This window comes from Arachis stenosperma, chromosome 8 (genome assembly GCF_014773155.1).
Source record: "Arachis stenosperma cultivar V10309 chromosome 8, arast.V10309.gnm1.PFL2, whole genome shotgun sequence".
In the NCBI taxonomy this organism is placed as follows: Eukaryota; Viridiplantae; Streptophyta; class Magnoliopsida; order Fabales; family Fabaceae; genus Arachis; species Arachis stenosperma.
In genome coordinates this window covers 1,283,561-1,305,414 of record NC_080384.1, presented here as the reverse complement: position 1 = coordinate 1,305,414, position 21,854 = coordinate 1,283,561, and the positions used below count along the sequence as shown (strand labels likewise).

Sequence of the window (21,854 nt, the reverse complement as noted above, 5' to 3'; positions counted from 1 at the left end):
AGTAAAGAAAACAGCTCCTAGACGTCGCCAAACTGATGACAGTACTGATGTTCCCTCTGTTGATGAGGATCCTCTGATACCCCCCTCCACATCCTCTACAGTTAAGACCATAACAGGCATTCTGAAGAATGTCCTTGAAGAATTCCTCAATTTGACAGATCTTCTTCTCCATCATGGTGCTGAGCGCAAAAGGAATCAAGTTTTGGAGGAAAATGCTCTCAAAAAGACTAAGGGAAGGATTCAGATTCTGAGAGACTATGTGGAGGACATCGAGGTTGGCCTCACAACTTCTGACAATGAGGGGGAGGACGATGGAACCTCTGATGAATCAAACTCTGATGCCTAGCTCATTTTATCTCATCTGTGATTATGACTTAGTTTCCTTTTGAACTTGTTTAATCTTTTGGATGACTGTAACAAACTTAAACCACTCTGCTACTTGGACTATATACACTGGCCACTAACAAATTTTGTGCAGGTTTTTTCCTTTCCTCCCTTGATTACAAAAGGGGGAGAAAAGAAAAGGAATGTTATTTTTGGCTTAGGGATTAATAGTAATAGTTAAGAACAATATTTTGTGGTGCTTTGTGTTAATTGCTCTGTGCTTTCATTACTGTGATATATAGTTTAGAAATATTGGTTTTGGCTGTTCTTAAGTTTTGGTTCAGGAAAAGATGTAAGCCATGATCAAGGGGGAGTAATGCTAGCATTCAGGGGGAGCAACTCACAATCCGAATGTCATAAAAGGGAAGTGTTCTTAACTCAGTTAAATTTTTTAATTTCCCTATTTTATCATGTTTGTCATCAAGGGGGAGATTGTTGAGCCTAGTTTGATTTTGTGTTATATTATGATGACAAACATTGTTTTGGGTTAAAAGCCCAATATTGTTTAATGTGTGCTTTATTGTGGCAGGCCCATATGACCAAGTCCACACAAATTCAGTCCAAGACCAGCTAGTGCTTCAGCATTGTAAAAGAGCCAAAGCTCATTGCACCGTTCAGCAAAGAATAAAAGGTTATGCATTTGGCAAAAAGAAAAGAAAGACAAGGACATCTGTCAACATCAAGGACAGCTGGAAGAAATTGGAGTAAACAACACACCTAGGACAACTAGGACACTCTCACCTCTCCAAGGACAAACAGTAAAGCAAAATTCAGAAGTGGTTGAGCAAAACACAAATATGCAGAAGCAAGGAGCAGCTCCTCGTATGGCAGAGATCATGGAGCAGAATGGAAAAGAGAAACATGCCAAGGAAGAAATGAACACCAAGGACAGCAGAGGTAGTGGTGGAACTCCTCGGACAGCAAGGGTAGTGGAGCAGGATGAAGAAAGGACTGCATGCCATCAAGGACCACTCCAACGAGTAGCAATGAAAAGCAAAGAGGATGAAGCTACAATGAAGCCAAGAAGAAGATATATAGCAAGCTTCAATCCAACATTTGAAGCCAAGGAAGAGAACCCACATATTCAGAGCACCATCTCTAACATAGAGCTGGAATCTCTTTCTTCTACTCAAGCTTAATTCTGATTTTATGTTATGGCTGTCTTGCGTTATTTTTTGTTTTGAAAAAGGCAATTGTGTGAGGATCAAAAGCCAAGAGAGAAAAGGCATGAGTGATGCAAAATAGCCACAGATTTCTGATGTAATTTGGGTTTATGAACTAGGATTAGTTCCCCTTGCCAAGTTGGGTTAGCACTTGGTGGGAATTGAATTTGTGTAGATTCCCCTTCCAAGTTGGGATAGCACTTTGGGGTTGCTAAACTTTGGTGTATAAAGCTTAGGGGTAGATACTAGTTGGATTAGGAATTAATTCAATAGTATTGGTGAATGTAATCTGAGAATTATAGTGAAATTCTACCATGGTTTCATGGCACTAAGACTGGATGTAGGATTCATGGCACTAAGAATCCGAACCAGGATACATGCTGGCCCCTTTCTCCTCTTCTCTCTTCTTTTAATGTTCTGCGTATGAGACTATTTCATATAATCTCCTGCAACTCGAGCAACAGCAAAAACAGAACTAGAAACTTTGAGTTTTTAACCAACTTGATTCAACCCCCCCTTCTCAAGTTCAACTAGAACCATCAATTATAAATATTGAGATTATGTGTACATGTTTATAGCTAGAGTTGTAGCTGAAACATCACCAAATAACTACCTCTAATGGCTCAAGTAACTAACTCTAACAAGCACTAAGATAGGTGACTCAGCTACAAATGAGAACTCAGCTATTCATTAAGACGCTCTTAACATTAATAATGGGTATAACTTCAATCTAGAAGCAACTCAAAACAGTTTCTAACTGATTCACATGCAATTAAAATAAACATACCTCTAATAATATTATAATAATTATAAAGTTTAAACATATTACAACAAATTCTATTTATTTTTCAAAAATTGAAATTAAGTACCTTAAAAATGTGAGGGAGGAAGAGAATCTCTGAACCTCACTGTGATAAAAATCAGTATTCTGATCTTCCCCGCATAGTGCTGCAATGTCATCAATGTATCTGAAGAAATTCTCAGCAGAATAGTCAAATGAAGAAACCCTAATCCCGCTACTAGTAGTAGCATTATTACTAGCGCCAACATCGTTACCACTGCCATTGTCAATGCCTACAGCTGTAGCAGTAGCACCAGCATCAGCACCATTGTCTGCCGGTGGAGAATCTTCTGGAACATTTCCATCCTTCTTTGGTTTTGTTTTCATGTTCTTCTTAGTGTTCTTGTTTCCTTTGAGGCCAAAAAGTTCAGCGATGCAAAGCTCTTCTGCTTCCATTCCCTCAAGTTTTATAGAGACTTGAACTCTAAACGTGTTCCCCTGTTGTTGTTAACATTGTTACTAGGTAACCAGTCATTATTAAATGAATATACAAAAGTATAAAATCACCAAAGGCCAACATCTACTAAAATAACACCAAAAGGCCAACATCTACTAAAATATAAAGGTACGTAATAAGGTAGGGAACAGGAGTTCAAGGAGCCATCTCAAGCAGGGAAGGGCGGGAACACCAAAACAGAAGGAATATTGTAGCAAAATAAGTAATATAAAGCACACACCAAAAAAAAATGAAAAATTAGCTAAGGCAAAGCCATGTGAAGGATAACAAAATAAACAGTAGTTACCAATGTTCTAAAAACTGGTTCGAACCGGCCGGTCGGACTAGTCGAACCGGGAACAGTTAGCAAATACGGTTCGAACAAAAGACAAAACCGCAGAATTTGAAAATCGCTGTTGGACTATCGAACCGGCCGGTCGAACCGAATCGTGACCCGGCCGATTTTTGATATTTGCCCCAAACACCGCGTTTTGCATGCTGAAGGACCAAAGGAAACTCTAGTCAGTAGTCACCAAAATTCTGAAAACCGGACCGGATTAACGGTCGAACCGGTTCAACCGGAAACCAGCAAAAAAAACAATCCAGTCCAATGTGCAAAATCGCAAAATAAAAAACCGTTCATAAACCACTAAACCGGCCGGTTATCGGCAAGTCGGACCGGACCGGAACCCGGTCGGTTTACATAAAACGACCTCGTTTCCTTCCTTCAAAAGGAAAAAGTTGCACGCGTTATCCCGCATTCCCCCCTTCTCCAACTCCTTCCTTCAGCAAACCCTAGCCTCCACCAATAGCTGTCGCCGTCTGTTGGATGAGAGACTGCTGCCGCCGTCCATCGCACTCAAGAACTTCCGTCTTCGTGCTCTCGGGCCTCTCGCCGGATCCACCACGTCGGGTGCTCGCATCTCGCCGTTCTCCTCTGTGCTCGGCTGCTCGCGCCTCCCTCCGCCAGTGAGTGCTCGAGCTGTGCGTGTTGGTTGCTGCTCGTCGTCCGTGGTTGTCTCTGCTCGATTCTGCCTCCCAGTCTCACTCGAGTCTGGTCTCAGTCACTGGCATCTCGTGGTTCGTCTGTCTCGTCGCCGGCGGCAGAAGCAACTCGTGGGATTGTCTTTGCTTCGTCGCCTTCCGTGGGGTGGTCGCCGACTCGCCGTCGACCGTTGGTGAGTCCCTGCACCATCGCTTCCCTGTTCTCTGTTTTCAGATTTCCCTTCTCCCTGTATTTTTGCATGTTGCTGAATTGCTAATCAAATTTGCCTTGTTGCTAATCTAAATGTTGCTGTAAATCGGGACTTTACTTGGATTTGTTAAATTTGTTGCTGTAACTTGAATTTGTTGCTTCCCAGTCACAGAATCAGAATAGAATACTCAGTCAGTGCTTGGTTGATTGGTTTTGCTCACTGATTGTATTTGATGATAAATTTTAAATTGATAACTTTTAAATTTTAAATTTGCACTGCGTGTTACTGATTCACTGTTCCTTCAGTCCTTTTTGTTGTTGTTAATCATTGTGATGAGCTTTATTAAAATTGGGTTGAAAACTGTTGAATCTTTTTTCATTTTTCATTGTTCTTAACTTCTGTTCTTATTAAAAAATTTGCAATTGGTGATCTTTTGATTTATTATATGCTTCATGTTTTTAATTTCACTCTGCTTCTAGGCTTTGAAATCTCTTTATGATAACTGTGATGCAATTATTTAGTTGGATAACTGATGTAATTATTGAGTTCAAGAGATTGAGTTTTTGATTTGCAAGGTGATTTTTGGTTGATTTTTTATTTAATTTGGTAATGGTGTTTATGATTGGGGTTATCTGGTTTTCATTCTTTTTGAATTTGGTAATAGTGTGATTACTTGTTGCTGTTTGTAATGTTTGTTGCTGAATGATGATTGTTCTTTCTTGCCTCTGTTTAGTAATGTTTATTGAAATTTTGTACTTTTTCAATGCATATTTTTATATGTGTTATTAGTCAAAGTCATGTCAAGGCCATGCAAATTTATTCAATTCCTCCTACTTCAAACTGCTTATGCTGCTTCTCACTATTTCTGGTGTGTAACTTGTATACTTCTGCATGATTCTCTTTTGATTCCACACAAAGTTGATGAAAAAAACTGATTTTGTTATCTGGGGTAATCTTATTCTGTTTCTGTCTATGTTTTCTTGCTAATGGAACATTCCAGTCTAGTTGTTTAGTGATCAGAATGTTATTCCTTCTTAGCTTCATGGAATGAAAGAGAAACTACATTGCATCCTCAGAGGAATCAAAAACCATAAATTAATTTATATGTTATTCATTTTAGTTTTATGATTCTATCAATTTGGTTGTGTACTTATTCTTCTTATTCAGCATAGGAATTTAAGCATTTTATTTTTCTGATATTTCAAAACTGTGTTTTTCTCAAGAGACATTTATAGTTTTATACAGACAAGTGGTTCTGATTTTGGAATCAACTATGGACAAATAGCCAACAATCTTCCCTCTCCATCACGCGTTGCTGTTCTAAAACAGTTTTTCCGGTTGAACCACCGGTTGGACTGGTTGGACCAGTAAACCAGTGAACCAGTGATTAAAACGGTTTGATGACCGGTCCGATTTTCAGAACCTTGGTGAACTTTGATTCAAGTCATTCAACTGTGAACTGATATGGTGATATAGTGATTGAATAATTGTTTTTTTGTGAACTGTGAAGTGTGAATTGATATAGTGATATATAGTGATTGAATAATTGATTGAATAATTGTTTGCCTGTTTCAACTGAACTATGTTACTGATTCAGAACTGTGAACTTTGTATTGTTATTGGATTGGATTGTATTGTTATTGGAATGGATTGTTATTGCCTGTTTGCCTGTTTCAATTGAATAATTGGATTGGATTGTATTGTTATTGGATTGCTGGTAATGTTTAGGTATGTATTGTTATTTTATTGTTATTGGATTGCTGGTAATGTGTAGGTATGAATGAATAATTATTGTTAGTTAATTATTGCTGTTTATTTTGTTATCCTTCACATGGCTTGGCCTTAGCTAATTTTTCATTTTTTTTGGTGTGTGCTATATATTACTTATTTTGCTACAGTATTCCTTCTGTTTTGGTGTTCCCGCCCTTCCCTGCTTGAGATGGCTCCTTGAACTCCTGTTCCTTACCTTATTACATACCTTTATATTTTAGTAGATGTTGGCTTTTTGGTATTATTTTAGTAGATGTTGGCCTTTGGTGTTTTTATACTTTTGTATATTTATTTAATAATGACTGGGTTACCTAGTAACTATGTTAACAACAACAGGGGAACACGTTTAGAGTTCAAGTCTCTATAAAACTTGAGGGAATGGAAGCAGAAGAGCTTTGCATCGCTGAACTTTTTGGCCTCAAAGGAAAGAAGAACACTAAGAAGAACATGAAAACAAAACCAAAGAAGGATGGAAATGTTCCAGAAGATTCTGCACCGGCAAACAATGGTGCTGATGCTGGTGCTACTGCTACAACTGTAGGCATTGACAATGGCAGTGGTAATGATGTTGGCGCTAGTAATAATGCTACTACTAGTAGCGGGATTAGGGTTTCTTCGTTTGACTATTCTGCTGAGAATTTCTTCAGATACATTGATGACATTGCAGCACTATGCGGGGAAGATCAGAATACTGATTTTCATCACAGTGAGGTTCAGAGATTCTCTTCCTCCCTCACATTTTTAAGGTACTTAATTTCAATTTTTGAAAAATAAATAGAATTTGTTGTAATATGTTTAAACTTTATAATTATTATAATATTATTAGAGGTATGTTTATTTTAATTGCATACGAATCAGTTAGAAACTGTCTTAGTGAATACCCATTGTTAATGTTAAGAGCGTCTTAGTGAATAGCTGAGTTTTCATTTGTAGCTGAGTCACCTATCTTAGTGCTTGTTAAAGTTAGTTACTTGAGCCATTAGAGGTAGTTATTTGGTGATGTTTCAGCTACAACTCTAGCTATAAACATGTACACATAATCTCAGTATTTATAATCATAATAGGGTACATTTTATACGGAAACAATAATTTTGTATGTGCTTGTAGAATATTTAGGTGCACTTGTTTTAGCTTCTATATTTATTTTTTATTATTTAAATTTGTTTTGGACAAAGTGATTTTTAAGTACTAAAGGAATCACTTTTCAGTTTAAGAGAAGTTAATTATTTCATCTTTTGCTTTAAAGAATGTTTCAGAAACTTTTAAATTTTTAAAATAACAAGAGTTGAAGTTAAGTGGTTAAGATAAATATTTTCTAAAAAATTTTGATTTGTTTTGGTAAAAGTGATCACTATTTTCAGTCAAAAAGAAGTTGAAACAAATGGCAATACAAGATTTCTTTTAAAATGCATGTAAATTGTTTTGAACTTACTTTAGATAGAGATATCCCGAGAATAGAAAATAGTGATGTAGATGCTGAGAACAGCTTGGTAGTCAGAGTTTGTTTGTATGTGTTAATTTGAATGAACATAAGTAGTTCTTAGCTTGTTTGTTTTTCAAATGTGTAGAGAATGGAGAGATTTTAGGTATCCACCAAAAAGCATTAGGTTTGGTTACATAACTGAGAGATGTCAGAGCTCTGAGGAAAAAGATGCTGGAGCCATAACTTTGCCTCAGTTCTCATCAGCCACTGTTCCCCAGGTATAAGCTGTTTGTATCCTTTTATTTGTTTCCTCTTCAGAGCTCATCTTATCAAAATTCTTCTTGATTAGTAACAATGTTACAGGTGTTGTGTTGCAAACAATTCATTATCTTTTTGTGTATCGTTCTTAGTGTGATGTGCAAAGCAAAGAGCATCCCGTGGATACCAAATTGCAGGAATCCAGGTATCACTAGTATGTTGCCTATCTGTGGTCTTTTGGTCCATTGACATCAGTATGGGCATTACTGCCCACTTTGAAGTTCCTGACAAATTATTGTATTCCATTGCTACTCATCATTTAACTTGGCCAAACACTTCAAATGCTGTAGATGCAGAGACTTTGTGATGTGTGTTGGAGGCCCTGTATGGGCGTTAGATTGGTGTCCTTGGATAGATGAAAGGCCTGATTGTTCAGCTAAATGTGAGGTACTTGGTTTCTCTCTCCCGCCTTTCAAGCCATCTATTTAGCTACTTTTTATTGGCTTACTATTGTATGGGGAAGTTTTTGAAGTTTGAACATGAGCTAAATGGTGTACTCTGTCTATTTGTTGGTTTTGACATCTAACATGTCAAGGTTCATTGTCTATTTGAAATCTCATGGGATGGGAGAGGTTTCCCATCCCAGATTATTAAATAGGGATACGTATCGTGTATCAAAACATCAATTTTCTGTATCGTATATCATATCGTATTCTATTGTGTATCATAAGATATAAACAACAATAATAAATAAAACTAAACCTTTAAATAACCATATAATTCATGTCTCATAATAATATCCAGAAATAAAAATGACCAGAAAGTAATTAAACTATGGATTAGTTTTGCAATTCAATTTTCAAAATGATCAATACACAGCATGCGAAGTACTAGGCATAAGGCAAAACAATATCAAACATAACATATTGCCCTCCAACAATAAAATAATGACAAGAAACAATTCCACAAGTCATTAGATATTAAATAATATAAAGAAAAGAAGTCAAAGATTCAATAAAACAAATAATAATGCATCTGAGGCTGAGTGAATGGTGCTTCACTTGCAGAAGAATGTTGCCTGTGTTCTTGCAGTTGCAGAACGCCACAAGGAAGAAATTTACAGTTGTTTTTTCCCTCGATTTTAAACACTTATATAAAATTGGAACTGAAGAGGTAAAGAGTCGGCTGCAATTGTGGCTTTGATTGAAAAAAAAAGGAGCGAAAAAAATAATTTTTTGCAAACTGGGACGCGTTTGACCTGACCTAAAACTCCCGGAACCCAGCCAGTTCCTGAATCATCAGTTTGCAAATTGCAATATTAATTGCTATTCAAGTGATTCAGATGTGATTCAAGCGATTCAGGCGTGATTTTGATAATTCCAGTGATTTGTATTGTATTTATTGCGATACTAACCATGTGTTTTCCGTCAACTAGATTTATGAAATAGATGGATGAAAGGAGTAGCATGTCTTCCATCATAGCAGTGCAATTGACAAAGCTTTTTAATGCATTGCACTATCATATGTTATATTGTTATACTTGATACAGATAAGTATTTGGAATTATTATGTTACTACTTTCTCGGATGTTAGTCGGCACTTGCATGAGCTTTGCTCTTCTAAGAAGTTATTAGGAATTTAGGATATAATTTTTGTACTTTTTTATAACCTTGACATATTGTATATTGGGTGACAATTTTTTATTCTGTATTAGTTTGTTGCTGTTGCTACTCATCCACCTGGTTCTTCTTACCACAAGATGGGTGCCCCACTGACTGGTAGAGGTGTTATACAAATATGGTGTCTTCTAAATATCCGTGAGCAGGATGAAGAAAAATGTTATTTAACAAATAAGGGGAAAAAAAGACCTAAAAAAGACAAGTCAACAAAGGTGACGAGGCCTAGAGGAAGACCTAGAAAGAATCCCAAAGGAAAAGTAATTGATAACACAAATAGTGAAACCCCCCAGTACATACCAGCCCTAGATGTTCAGTTTCCAGAAAGTTCTTCTGAGCTTCCTGCTTCGGATGGGGTTTGTTGGAACAATGAAGAAATATTACCTATCATTGACATGAGTAGAAGAGGACATAAAATAATTGAGGCCTCAAGTGAAAAATCAGCACAAATAAAGAGGCCTAGAGGAAGGCCTAAAAAGAGTTCAAAAGAAGCTACTGTATGTTCTTCAAATTCTGAGAATCAAGCTGTGCAAGCTCTTGCAGTTCAGGTTCCAGAAGATTCAGCTGAAATAAATTTTTCAGGCGCAGCTGATGGAAATCGCAATGAAGCAGCCTTGCAACAATGTTCAGTTGCAAAGCAGAAACAAACCAAGAAAGCTGCTTCTGCATGCAATAATATCTTGGAAACTCATGTTAAAAGTAGTAGGTTGAAAGCTAACCATAGGGATGTGGGATGCAACGAAGATGCGGCACTATTGACACAGGTTGAGAATGACTCAAGTCAACCTCATGGCAGCTCTGCAATGGGTAATGTAGTCGCCCCTAATTCTATTTCAGGGAATGTGACTATGCCAAAACTTGTGTCTTGCCTAGCTCATAACGGAAAGTTGGCATGGGATGTGAAATGGCAACCGCGCAACATGTATGACCCAGTAAGCAAACACCGAATGGGCTATCTTGCTGTCTTGTTGGGCAACGGATCTCTAGAAGTGTAAGATATCTGATGCCTCATCTCCTATTGATTATTATTGTTCTTGTTTAAAAATTTTACAGGTAGTTGAAAATTTGGATATTTTTCATAATTCAGATGCAATTTGTAGAATAGCACAGCACCCTATCTTGGAATTTAATTTAGATTAGAAATATCAAAATCGGGGTGTAATTTATGTTTGGAGTTGTTCAACTCTATTCTATATGGTTATTCATCTCTTCTCATATGTTATGCTATTTCTTTTTGACATTAAATCTCTTTGTATCAGATATTTTCACAACTCTTTTATGGGATGCTCCTTGTTATTGTTGCCTTATCAACATGTCAAGTTTCAATTGCAGGTGGGAGGTTCCTCTTCCTCGTGTGTTGAGGGAGATTTATAAGCATAGGGAGGGCACTGATCCTCGTTTTATAAAATTGGCACCTGTATTTAAATGCTCAATGTTGAAGCGTGGTGGAAAACAAAGGCATGCTTCCTTCTTCTTTCTCTTTTTATGGTGTTACTTAACTTGTTCCTTTTAGGGGAAAAATTGTACGAATTCAATCACTGAGGGGCAAAATAAATTAACATATTTAATTTTAACTTGGCTGATTACTGGATAAGTTAATTGGAAGTGAGCACATTTTAAAAAAGTGCTTCAATTTAAAACATTCATGCCGTGCTGCCTAAGGTAGTTGAACTTGCTTGATACCGGTAATTATAAGTTTCCTTTTAGCCTTGTCACTGATTTAATTTCATCCATTGTTTGATATCACAGCATTCCGTTGACAGTGGAGTGGTCTGTCATGCCCCCTCATGACTATTTACTTGTGGGCTGCCATGATGGAATGGTATAATTTTTGTTAACTATTCTTCTATTTTCCGTTCTTTGCTTCTTCATTATTTTATTTTATTTTGTTTTATTTTTTCATAGTAGGTTAGTAAGATTAAGAAAAAAATTCATTCATGATGTTTTATTGGGAGGGATAAAGAGAAGTCATTTTGATAATATTACCCTTATTTATTATATATTCTTGTAATTTTGTATTTATTGTTAAATTTGTTTCTCACCATCATTGTTCAGTTCAAACATAAGTATCTTGTCATCCCAATACTCTTTATAAAGTATATCTGCTAATGTATTTTGCTTTATATTTAAGGTTGCTTTGTGGAAATTCTCTATAAAGACTTCATCTAAATGTGATGGTAATGTTTTTGTTGCCATACTCATGTTTACATATTTCGTTCTTAGGGAAGGTAGCTGTGTTGAAAAACAAAGTCATCAGATTCACTAGACAATAATTATTCTACTGACCCAATTTTTTATATGCAGATACAAAGCCTGTGCTTTGTTTCAGGGGAGATGCAGCTCCTATTAGAGCCGTCGCCTGGACACCGTTTGAAGGGTTAGTAATGATTGAAACCAATTCAATAAAGACATGTTATTTAATTGCATTTAACATTTTTCTGTTGCTATGTTGTGTCTTTATAGGATTTGGAAGAATTAAAATACTATAATTGAATATTTGTTCTATATTTTTATTTTCACCTCTGTATTTTCCGATTTTGTTAAATTGAAAAGATTCTAATTGATTTCCAGCTTCAACCTAATATAATCTAGTTATTTACATAGTTTATGAAACTTATTGTGTTTGTGGGCTTTTGAAATTGTTGTGGAATTTTCCTTTTTCATTTAGTGTGCTCAGACAACTGATTTCATTCATGTAACTGTCCCCTTTTCTTCTTGATGAAAGTCTAATAGTATGGTTTGTAAGTCTGCCTTATTCATTGTTTACCTGTGTAATGTTGATCAGGATAAGCAATTTTATTGTATCTTGTTTTTTGTTGTTTTATTTTAGTGATCCTGAGAGTTTCAATATAATAGTTACTGCTGGACATGAAGGCCTTAAGTTTTGGGACCTGCGGTTAGTGCTTTTTCTTTTCCTTTTTGTTTTTTTTTTTTTTGTCTACTTTGTAACTTTTGAGCATTCAATGCACTAGAAGCACAATACCTTTTCTCATGAAAATTTTCCTTTCTTGATTCCTTGACCAGATTTTATTTAATTTTAGGTTTATTCTAAATTTCTGTCTTTCAATCGTTTATATCACCTTCATCTTAGAATATAATTTTCTGTATAGAGGATATTGTTTCCAAATATTGGGGCAATTATATTATACGTTGTAAAACTTATCTAAGATTGGCAAACTGGTGAACACTCTTCAAATGGCACATTAATTGCGATTTCTTTTTGTATCTGTGTGTGCATGAGTAATTAGTTCTCTCCTTGGGTAGAAAGGATGAATATTGACATCTCATTATGTCAAGGCGCATATCTCGCTACAAACGGTCTTTGGCTAGATTTGTGTAAAAACCTAGTTCAGTGTTCTGATTTATTAGTAAAAATGTATTTGTAGTAATCCATTTCGTCCTTTGAGGAGTATGCAACCTGTGCCAAGAAACATATATAGTCTGGATTGGTTGCCAAAGCCAAGGTAATGCATAATTTCGACAGGACAGAATTGCTGTATGACCTCATCATGATGATTAACCTAGAGTTGTTTTGTTTATGTTTTATAGTTGCATCATTATGTCCTTTGAAGATGGGACAATGAAAACCATTAGCTTGGTGAAGGTTGCAAATGAATTCCCTGTAAATGGAAAAACATACAATGGGAAAAGACAACCCTGGTTGCACACTTATTCACTCTCATCTTCTGCCATATGGAATGTTCAAGTGTCACGTAACACAGGTACCTTTTTAGTGGTTATATTCTTTGCAAACAAGCTATCAGTTAATGGTAATTTGTGACTCTCTAAGTTATCTAAATATCATGATGAACTACTTAAATAATGTGTTGTCTCTAATTATCATGTTGTGCCAGGCATGGTTGCATACTGTGGTGCAGATGGTACTGTCTTCCGTTTTCAGGTGAGTAACATTTTGTTGGATATTCCTCAAACATGATGGTATTCCTCAAATTTGTAGCAGTTCTTGACTAATGCTTTATACAAATTGATTTTCTTTGCCCTTCTGCCCATTTCTTACCTATGTTTTTTAATGTCAGCTTACGACTAAAGCAGTAGAAATAGGTGATTCACACCATAGTGTTCCATTCTTCCTCTGTGGGTCAGTAACTGAGGAGGACTCAACTCTTGTGATCAATAGTTCAGTTTCAACTGGTCCCTTTCCATTAAAGAGGTCCATTGAAAGGGTTCGGCATGCTCAATCTTTTCGAGACTTGCTGAGAAAAAGTGCAACCGGTGAGATGGCGAAGGCTTCGAATCCTGATTCTCAAACTTTTGGTTTGCCTTTGTAAATTTGATGATATACTTATCTGATTTTCTGCAATAATTTCTCAAGAATATTTACTGATTCTTCAATTTGTTGTGGTAGCGCTCTGTGGTGATGACGATTTGGGTATGGCATCGGAATCTGAGGAAGCATTGTCTTCTGTGAAGCAGCCTAAAAGACAAAAACTGACTGGTAGTGACAAGAAAAAACCAGCAGAAAGTAATTCTCTTGTTAGCAAAGATGATGCGTCGGCAAGAAATCTCGGGGATGATACTGAGAAGGCAGATTTTGGTAATATACCAGAAGTATTTCCTTCCAAAATGGTAGCTTTGCATAGGGTGAGATGGAACATGAACAAGGGTAGTGAGAGATGGTTGTGCTTTGGTGGAGCTGGTGGAATTGTACGTTGTCAGGAGTTTGTTTACACTGATATTGATCGGAGATGGGCCCTGAAGAGGTGACAGCATGTTTCACTTAAAATTTGATTACTTAAATGTGAATAGTTGTAAATTTAGAATACATTACCAGTAGAGAAAATTAGGGAATAATATATAGTAGGGTAGCCATGCGGGATAAAGAATTTGCCCTGCTTAGTTAATTATGATTTATGACCAGATTGAACGAAGTATCCAATCTAATCGAAACCACTTGAAATTGGATCGGTAAAAATATCCGATCCATTTTCAAACTGCATCGCAAATAAAATTAGTGTTAATGAGTTTTTGATCCAAACCGCACTGCAAATACCTACTCTTTTGTCTTAAAATATAAAGTAATTTTAAATTATTTAATATAACATTTTCTAATAGAATTATTTAATCTAATTTTAAAAATATATTAATAATACTATAATATATACAAATATGTCACCAAAAAAATATTATATACAAATATTCATAAAAGTCCACATGAATAAAGTTTAAGAATAATATGCATAACCTTCTCAAGAAGGAGATTCTTGCTCTGCGGTGTCTAATTTGAAAACAAAAAGCAACATAGAAGCGAAAGAAAATCCTAACAATGATAACACTGCTGGTGGCGGATTTCTGGGCTTGGCATGTGCTAGTTTTGAAGACGAAGACGACAATGACAAATGATACTTTTGATGGAAAATCACTTTGTTCATTCCAAGTTATTTAGTTTTATTATAGAAAGTTTTATTTCGTTTAGAACATTGTGTTATTATATTGCGTAGTGAAGATGGCATGATTTTCATGTATGAAGCATTAGTATTAAGGCTGAAAGAGAACAAGACGAAGTGATACTATATAAGTGTACAAATAGATGGAAAATACAATTTTGAATGAATCTTTAAAGGATTGTCAAAATTTATATCATCTGCAAAGTAGAGCAATTTTAGCCCCAACTATTAATAGTGTTGAAGAGATTAATGATTACATATTATCTTTGAATAAAAATGAATTGAAAACATATCTGAGCTCAGATTCACCTTGCTTTAAAAAAAGAACTGATGACACAGTTGCTTGCGTACATATACTAGAATTTTTGGCAATAATAAAATCTTCTGGGTTGCCAAATAATGAGCTGTCATTTAAAGAAGGTTGTCCAGTTATGCTAATTCGAAATATTGATTATTCTGCTGGACTTTGTAATGGAACTAGATTAATTGTCACGAGACTTGGAAATAAAATATTGAAGCCAAAATTTTATCGGGAAATAGTTAAGGTGAAAAGGTCATCATCCCTAGAATGACATTAACTCCATCAGATGCAAAGTTACCTTTTAAGTTTTAACGTAAACAATTTCCTCTGATTTTGTCATATGCAATGACCATAAATAAAAGTTAAGGACAGTCTCTAAATCATGTTGGCTTATTTCTGAAACAACCAGTTTTTACACATGGACAAATTTATGTCGCAATTTCACGGGTCACTACCAAAGATGCACTTAAGATTGTAATATCTCATGATAATTCTAACAATTTTGCTGCAACAGAAAATGTCGTTTACCATGAAGTCTTAAAAAATATTCGAATCTCCACTAATAGTCAAAAGGTAAGTGTCTTCGAATATTAGATACTAAATTATCTTCAACAATACTTTAACATTTGCTTATTTAAAAAATATGATATATTACCATTTTTTACTAATGATAATTTTTTATTTATGATGAAAATATGACCTAAGACTATGTAATTAGAATAATTTTACACTCATTTGGTTGATTTATTTTTTAAAAATCAATGCCGATGCTGAATGTGAGTATTTAATAACTTTTGTTATGCATAATACTTTTAGATATAACATAAGGTAGCATTCTTGCATCTCTTTTTGTAAATCAACTCATCTGTTTGACCTCACAATTGATTTAAAAAATAATTACTTTTTAAGTTGTGAATTAGATTCTATTTTTTAGTATTCTTGAATTAATACAAGACTTAGCATTTGAGACTCTACCCATGTTTGAGTTAATATTCTCCATTTGATTCTGAGATGAGATCTTACTTTTATTAGATGAATTTATGAAATTCAAAAAGGCATGTAAACTTGCAAATAAAATTATTTCAATTTTGAGTATTTATCAAATTATGAATTTCAAAGGGAAGAAAATTGATTGATAAACATGTATCTCACATCAAATGCTGGTTTCGAGGCACTATTTACCAATTGAACTGATGAAGCATATAATTCAATTATAATGAGTATTTGTTTTGATCGTAATGAAAAAAAAAAGGAGAGAGACAAAAGCAAAAAATAATTATTTAATTTTAGCTCCATTTCATATTTTAATATCTTGCTACTGCATACTCACTTCTGTTCTTTAGGATACTACAGTTGACATTGTAAAAAAAAGATGTAGTTTATAAGAGTAGTTGCACATTAAAAATTCATAGTTGTTGTCTTATGTACATGTTAAAATAGTTGAAACAACTTACTTAATCTGAGGTTTAATTGCTGCATTATTATTCAATTTTGTTTACCGGTGATTAATAATTTTACTGATATAAAAATGCTGTAATTAAAGTGCTTTTTAGTGAGCAAATTTCATACTTTGCAAACCTAATTATCAACTCAATTAAAATACAAAATTAAATGATCAAAAGTTGAACAGCTATAAAATTAAATTCTTAAAATAAAAATTATATTACATAATCAAATATTGAAAAACATTCAACAAATTAGACTATTTTATATTTATATTTACTAAGTGATATGTTATCATAAATTTTTCAGTTATATAAGACTAATAGTTAGATTATTTAAAAATATAATGCCAATTTAGTACATAAATTAATAATACGTAAATATCTATGATTAAAAACATAATTTATAATTTAAAATTAACAAATTTATAAAAAAAAATTGTCCCTGCGCGGGCTTTTTGCTAGTAAAATATAACGTCAAGTAAGTGAGTTTTAGTGGTAAGTTGATTAGATTGTTTAACAAAGCAATAGGTGTTTTGAATTGCACCTTGGGCGTGGAAAACATCATGTCAACTAGACCACTACCACTACTACGGTAGTACGGTAGTTTCGCCCAGAACCTAGAAAAGAAAATAAAGAACTTTATGACATCATTAGTTTGGGAATTTATAGGGTACAGAGGTGAGCGTACAGATATTCCTCCTGCAATTATCTCGTGCTGACATGTGTCCAAGGGGAGCCGCATGTGAATGTTTGGGGAACGGTGTAACATGACGCCTCCATGTAGCCGAGTAGCTCCTGCTGGGGAAGGGAATTGGCTCCGTTTGGAAAGAATTAGCTGCGGCTGGATGTACAGGAATGGGCCGTGGTTGGATGGACTCCATGTGAGGCCTTGGATATGGGTGGGCTGCGGGGCCATCATGTTTGAAAGGGTGGAATGCGTCAAATGTGTACTGCAAGATTAAGCAAGGCTGTGTATTATGACCGTTGACCCAAAAAAAAAAGGGTGTATGACCCAAATGCACGGGAACAAAATTAATGAAGAGGAAAAAAAATGCGCCTAGGACTAAATTAGCGTGTTTGGTAAATTTCTAATAGTAAAAATAAAAGTATAAAAAAAATTAAAAAAATCTCTTTTGAGAAGCTGTAAATAACATATTTTTTTAAAAGATCTTTTTTCTTCAGAAAAAAATGTTTTTCATGTAATAAATAAACAGAAAAGTACTTTTATATTGTTATACCCAAACATAATTGATAGATAAGAAGATTTTTTTACATGAGACATCGAAACATAAAATTACTTTAACTTTTCTATAAGATCTTTTAAAAAAAGATAAATTGGAAAAAATCATTTATTGAAAGCTCACTCAAACAAGCTCTTAGTGTGTGCTTGAGGTGTAGTTAGTCAAACTGAAATTTGAATAAAAGTGATTTTATAGAATTAAGTTATGGTAGAAGTAAGTTTCGGTTAATATGATTTATGTTTGGCAATTTTTACTAAAATTGATTTTGACGAAATAAATATTATTTGGATAATATTAGTTAAATCAGTTTTTGCTAGATAATTACGTAAAAAGACATGGCGTTAAGTTATGATGTTATTTTTTTATACATGTTTAATTTTCTTTTTTATAGTTTTCGCTTTTATGTTTTTTTATGAAATATATTTTTAAGACTTCTAGTACTCTTTTTAAGTACATTATAATACGTAACTATAATTATTATTTATGATTAATTATTTCTGTTTAATTTGTTTTACCAAATAGGATCAATAAATTTTATTATAAAAAGATAATAATAAATATACACAAAGATTATAAGTATAGAAATGTATAATGTCAAATAAAAAAATTAATAAAAAATATAAATATTAAATAATAAATAAAGAGTGCATTTAGAGAAAAACAATAAGAATTCTATAAATAATGCAATAACATGTATAAAGGATAAAGTAGGGGAAAAAAATAAATGCTGAAGATAGTGGCTAGAAGCAGGTTAGTGCAATCGAGGAGCTAGAAATTATTGTTTTTTATGAACGTGGTGTTACGAACAAAATCACTTTTGCATTTGCAAAGAAGAAAATTAGCCGAACAAAAAACATAACAAGAGAATTGGAACAAAAATTGAACAACAATTTCAGAACTTCAAATGAGGAAGAAGATGGAGCATTCAGAAAGTAAAAGGAAGAAGCGGAGGCGAAGAATTGAAAGCAGGGCCACTAACCAGGGTTCCGTGCTGAGAAGGCAGCGAAAAAGAGAACGACGTGGCGAGATACCTGGGGAAGAGGAAGATGAAAACAACATGCCATTGAAGATGAAAACGACATGGGGAAAAGGAAGAAGCGGCAGCGGTGAAGGGCTAGAGGGGAAGAGGGGGGTTGGTTCAGGAGTGGATACCTTTCCCTTTTTTCCCTACAAACTAAAAAACGACGTCGTTTTATCCTAACTGGCAGGCTACGGATTATGCCAAACCGGTCTTTTATCGGCCAGATCGGCTGTTTTGTAGCAGTTTTCCGTCAACCGAATATGGGAGGAGAACCTGATCGCTTGCATCGTCGGTATCCGGTTGAATCGATTTGACCGAACGGTCCGATCCGATTTTCGGAACCATGGCTCTTACTCTTTACCTTCAACCCCCCCTTAGCCATTCACCTTTAATGTAGAAGAGTGAAGCTTTCAAGGTTGAATGATGTTCAACCCTAGCACTATCGTGTTCTCCAACATCAAATTAGCGGCAGCTTCATCGGATGAGAGAGTGAGATACCCCGATTCTGTTGCGTGCATCTCTCTCATAATTGTTTCATCCATCTTCTTCAAAGCCTGAGACGCAGAGGCTATCTTCTTGTTGGGCGAACAAAATTGAGCAAGAATTCTGTACCAAGGAAGATATCCTTCCTGGCCGATGCCCGATCCCGTCTTTTCTCGGTAACAACATGTCACTTCCTAATTGCAATTGAAGTCAAATTTTTTCCTCCGAAATGAATAAATTCTGTCCTCTAATCTCTTCCCTTCTCTATCATTCTCATTCCTTCTACAGGAACACGAGCCTTGAATTGGGTAGCCAGTCACCAAGACATGGGAAGTTAGCGTCTGACCTGGCCGGGCATCTACAGGTTTAAAGGATGCGTGCACTGTACAGCCATGTGGAGCCGACCGTAGCGGCCGAAAGCGGTTGTGACTGAGTGCTTCCGGCCCCCCGCCTCTTCTAGGTCACAGTTTTAATATTGGCACCGTTAGTATTGTTCACACCCTCCTGCGCAACTATATCGGACCGGCCTATGATTCGGTTCACCGGTTTTTCAGTCGAACCGGCAGGTCCGGTCCGATTATTACAACACTGCTAATGATAACCGTCAGGTCACCGACATCAATTCTTCGAAGGCGTCTTAGGCTCGCACCTTAATAACAAGGCACGAAATTACCCTCAACGTCCATCCAGTTAATGTCAAGCTATAGCGTTTGTTGCCCTATAAACCTACTTTGACAGTTAAACATGGCACACACCCTAATTATCAAATTTTTTTCTAAAATACTTTATATGGAATGCTTTGTCTTAGTGTTCTAAAAATTGAACCGTACCGACTGGTTAGATGAAAAAATCGGTGAATCAGATTCTAGACCAGTTAAGTTAACTTTTTAGACCGTTTAAAGAAGAGACTTAGTTAAAATCGGTGATGGTCACAAAAAACCGATTACAACCAATGAAACCTGATATCATAGTTGTCAGAACCGGACCGGACCGGCCGGTTCGACCGGAAAACCGGTAAACCGGTCCGGTCCGATATTTAGACCGTGTAAGGTTGAGAACCGGCACAGACCGGTCAAACCCGGTGTGAACCGGTGAAAACCGGTCAAATTCGGTGAAAACCGGACCGGTTCGAGTGATTTAGTCAACGTTGAAGGTGAATCTACAATGGACTAGCGATATGCAATTCCTGCTCTACACCCTCCAGCGCTGCCAAGTGTCGCTTGTGATGATTTTTGGAAAATTTTCCAAAATGCTTCCAATGGGGCTCGAACCCATTCCTCCAGCATAAGGCCAACAAGCTTCTTCCAGCAGGCTAGAGTGATTCTCGTTAAATAATAGACAATTTATAGTACATATAGCATTCTTTCTTTTCTACTTCTAGTCAATTTATTTTAATTTCAAAGTCACTCATTCTTAAATCAATTACATTTTATTTAACTATAAATTTTATTAAATATATACAAATTAAAAATATAAACAAAAAATTTAATTAACCACAATTTATTTTTTAATATATTATTTTATGTTTTATCTTCATGAGGTTGATAGTTGAAAATCGCTAGATGATATTTAGTTAAACTAGTCAAACCATCTAACGGTCCTTCAATATCAACTTCACCAAAAAATAATTGCATGTGACTTTTCACCAATAATAATATAACAATAGAATAAATATAAACTAATTAATAAAGTATTAAAATTTAAAAATGGTAATTATTTTTATAAAGAAAAAATAACAATACTAATAATAAAGAAATAATTAAATTTTATAGAATTATTTAATTATACCGAGTTAACCGGTTCGACCAGTGACCCAACGGTTGAACCAGTGACCCAGTGACTCAGTAACCTCACCGGTTCGATCACCGGTTCGGTTCTGACAACTATGCCTGATATAGACTGGTCTAATCGAACCAATTGAATTTTAAGTTCTTAATTATTTTATATATGTTATTTACGTGAGACCGATTTTATCGGTTTAACCAATGGTTAATATGTTGAACCAATAAACCAATAAACCAACCGCTTGGCGGATTCGATCACGGATTCGGTTCTGAAGCGACTATGCTTTGACTTTCATCCAAAATAAACACCGATATCTTGTTTTTCATATGTCTCATTCCTAAGAAATTTTATATTTAACAGGAAAAAACTTTTAAAATAGGTATCTGTGACTCATATTAGGGTTTTAAGTGTTTAGTTGAAAAAAATAACGTCAAAAAAATTTAAATTGTCACATCAAATAGTCGCTAGAATGTATAATGTAGCAGTCTTTAGTCCATCTCAGTATGTCGTTAACGATTATGTGAGACAGTGACAAAAATAATATTAGAAACCAATGTGAGTCATAACTATTAAGTTGGGAGACTCAATTGAGTAAATGGAAATTTATGAAATTAGATTGAAACATAGTTGTTAGAACCGAACCAGTGATCGATCCGGTCAAGCTATTGGTTCACTGGTTTATTGGTTCAACCGATATATCACTGGTTGAACCGATAAAATCAGTCTCACGTAAATATAAAATATAAAATAGTTAAAAACTTAAAATAAAAATTAGAAACACATATCTTCACTAACATTTTACGAAGAATCAAGACTCAACTTCTAAAAATAACTAATATAAAAAAATTATAAAATTTTAATACTACAATAGTATCTTATTTTGACACAATAACAAAATGATTAATTCACAAAGCCTATCATCTAACTATAATATCAATAGATTTTAACACTAACATCAAAACAAATAACCTTAATCACAATACTAGCAATAACATAGATCAAGTAAATGAATAAATTTTTAGTGAA

At 34.9% G+C, this 21,854-nt stretch overlaps 1 protein-coding gene across 5 annotated transcripts; it reads left to right on the top strand.

Moving 5' to 3' along the window:
• Positions 1-3,576: 3,576 nt before the first annotated feature.
• Positions 3,577-14,151, top strand: LOC130944244 (uncharacterized). Of its 5 annotated transcripts, none has more exons than XM_057872467.1 (16): positions 3,577-4,002; positions 6,127-6,536; positions 7,359-7,491; positions 7,624-7,676; positions 7,822-7,918; positions 9,186-10,138; positions 10,480-10,605; positions 10,897-10,969; positions 11,279-11,324; positions 11,452-11,524; positions 11,978-12,043; positions 12,534-12,611; positions 12,697-12,869; positions 13,002-13,048; positions 13,185-13,422; positions 13,514-14,151. In XM_057872467.1, exons 2-16 carry the CDS (start codon positions 6,169-6,171, stop codon positions 13,870-13,872), a joined length of 2,883 nt encoding a protein of 960 aa, XP_057728450.1. In that variant the 5' UTR covers positions 3,577-4,002; positions 6,127-6,168; the 3' UTR covers positions 13,873-14,151. The 5 variants fall into 5 exon arrangements, with proteins under 5 accessions (XP_057728450.1, XP_057728451.1, XP_057728453.1 ...); XM_057872468.1 differs by having other exon boundaries at positions 13,185-13,380; positions 13,514-14,150; XM_057872470.1 differs by lacking the exon at positions 3,577-4,002 and having other exon boundaries at positions 6,164-6,349; positions 6,438-6,536; positions 7,624-7,685.
• The last annotated feature ends 7,703 nt before the right edge of the window (positions 14,152-21,854 follow it).

What these genes read in the sequence shown, in the direction of transcription:
- LOC130944244 (XM_057872467.1), top strand. Translation starts at nt 6,169, where the DNA reads ATGGAAGCAGAAGAGCTTTGCATCGCTGAACTTTTTGGCCTCAAAGGA. An exon ending in AAGCGTGGTGGAAAACAAAG is followed by an intron (nt 10,606 to 10,896) that starts GCATGCTTCCTT and finishes TTGATATCACAG; the next exon opens with CATTCCGTTGACAGTGGAGT. An exon ending in TCCTGATTCTCAAACTTTTG is followed by an intron (nt 13,423 to 13,513) that starts GTTTGCCTTTGT and finishes TTGTTGTGGTAG; the next exon opens with CGCTCTGTGGTGATGACGAT.